General features: G+C 41.9%; 1 protein-coding gene across 1 annotated transcript; it reads left to right on the top strand.

The window, feature by feature from the left end:
- LOC146986009 (uncharacterized) lies at positions 1–1524 on the top strand. Its single transcript, XM_085780456.1, has one exon. The coding sequence runs from the start codon at positions 1–3 to the stop codon at positions 1522–1524; it is 1524 nt and encodes a 507-aa protein (XP_085636582.1).
- Positions 1525–1961: the final 437 nt, after the last annotated feature.

The raw sequence follows: 1961 nt of genomic DNA, 5'->3' as shown, positions 1-1961 counted from the left end.
ATGACTGCTGATCTGAGCCGGCTTGAGTCTCTGACAGAGAGCCACAAAATTGAAATTGAAAATCTGCGGGCAGAGATCCATGTTCTCAAGGAAAATGAGAAAAGAATAAATGATAAGAACAAGACCCTCGCTGCTGAACTGACTCACTTTGAACATGTGATGCAAGGAGAGACTGAAGCTCTGAGAGCAGAGGTGAGTGAGCTTCAGTCTCAATTGGACATTGCTCAGCAGGAAATCTTGAGCAAAGATGAACTGATTGCAAAGCAGAATCACAAAAGATGTCAACAGCTGGAGTCTCCTGCTTCAGTGGTGTGTGAACTTGAACATCCAGTAGCCGAGGCTCAGCAGTTTGACAGTGTAAAAATCAAGCTTTTACAAAAAAATGCAGAACTTGAAGACCTGAAAGAGAATCTGCAGACAGAGAACAAAACCCTGCTGGAAACAGTGCAGCATCTGCAGGAAACACAAAATAAGGCATTAGTCCTATTTGAATCTTCGTCAGAGACAAAACTGGCAGAGTATGACAGTATGTGGGCACAGATTGATTTCCTGCACGAAAATGAGACAATATTAAATGAGAATAACATCAGTCTCATGTGTGATGTGGCCCATCTTGAACATGTCAGAGAGAAAAATCAACAAGAGATTGGAAATCTAAGATCAGCAGTCCGCGAGCTTCAGTTCCAGGTGAAAGAGGCTCAGAAAGTTCACAGGGATAAAGACGATCTAACTCAGAAACTGCTCTATGTGGAGTCTCTGATGGAGAAAAAACAGGCAGACATGGAAAAGTTAAGGGCAGAACTCCATCGTCTTCAGGAAAAGGAAGAATTTATCAATGAACAGAACAGCATGATTACAGCCGAGCTGGCCAAACTTGAGTCTCTGACAGAGGAACAGAAAGAACAGACCAGAAACCTGAAGAGAACCATTCAAGATCTTCAGTATCAAATTGAGGATGCCCATCTAGTAATCCTTAATAAAGATGAGCTAATCGCAAAGTTAAACAGGGAAATTGCCTACACACAGGAACTGCTACAGGAGTATGAAACACTCACAGCCGATCTGAAACGGTCAATCCGTGATCTTAAAATCCAGCTGGAGATGAGGCAGGAGGAGGACATACTCGCTGTGTCCAGAGTTTCAGAGTCCAGAGTCCAGAGTTTCAGAGGGGAATCTAAGACTCCTATTGGAAACCCCCCAAAACTGGAAATGGCCAAACTCCAGGAAGACCAGGGCCTACAGGTGTCTCTTGCTGCAGAACTTCAACATCAACAACAAACTCCCGTTGCCGGACCTCAACAGCTGGAAACACCCACTGTCAGCAGCAAGTGGCGTTACTTTGCTAATGAAATGCTGAAAGTTGGAATGTATATTGGCATGACCACAACGGGTCTGCTTTATCCTGCAGCTGTATTGGCTTCCAATCTGACTAGCTGCAGCAGCATAAGCACTGGCTGCAACGATAGTGTGCTCCAGCTGCTTGAGCCTTTTTGCACTTTCAAGTTAGGAGAACATCCCCACTAAACATGGGACATGGTGCATCAAAAACTTTCTCTCTCTCTCTCTCTCTCCATCTAATAAATAAGTAAATAAAAAATAGGTGAACTCATTTTGATTACTCTTCTCCTGATTTATTTATTCAATATAGTCTAGTGGCCAGGGGGGGAGTTCCCATGCACCCGAAACATACATTTTTCTAACACTTTCTATGAAGACCACATCTATAGTGCATTATGAGAGCATTCATAATGAATTATAATGCTTATTATAATCAATCATAATGCATTATGACTACATTCATAAACACACATAAAGCTTTATGATGCACAACAGTTATAAATGTATCTTATAATTACTTATAAGTCTTATGAGTGCTCTTGACTGGTTATAAACTACAGGCTGACTGATGGGGCTTATAATACATTGTGACTATACTTATACCCCTCTATACACACACATTT

Source organism: Trachurus japonicus, chromosome 6 (genome assembly GCF_045865225.1).
Source record: "Trachurus japonicus isolate A0001 chromosome 6, Traja_1.0".
NCBI classification, from domain to species: Eukaryota; Metazoa; Chordata; class Actinopteri; order Carangiformes; family Carangidae; genus Trachurus; species Trachurus japonicus.
Note: the sequence above shows the minus strand (reverse complement) of the source record. Positions and strands in the feature narration are given on the sequence as shown.

Bases quoted from the DNA above. Each gene is read 5' to 3' on its own strand.
- LOC146986009 (XM_085780456.1), top strand. From the start codon at position 1: ATGACTGCTGATCTGAGCCGGCTTGAGTCTCTGACAGAGAGCCACAAA.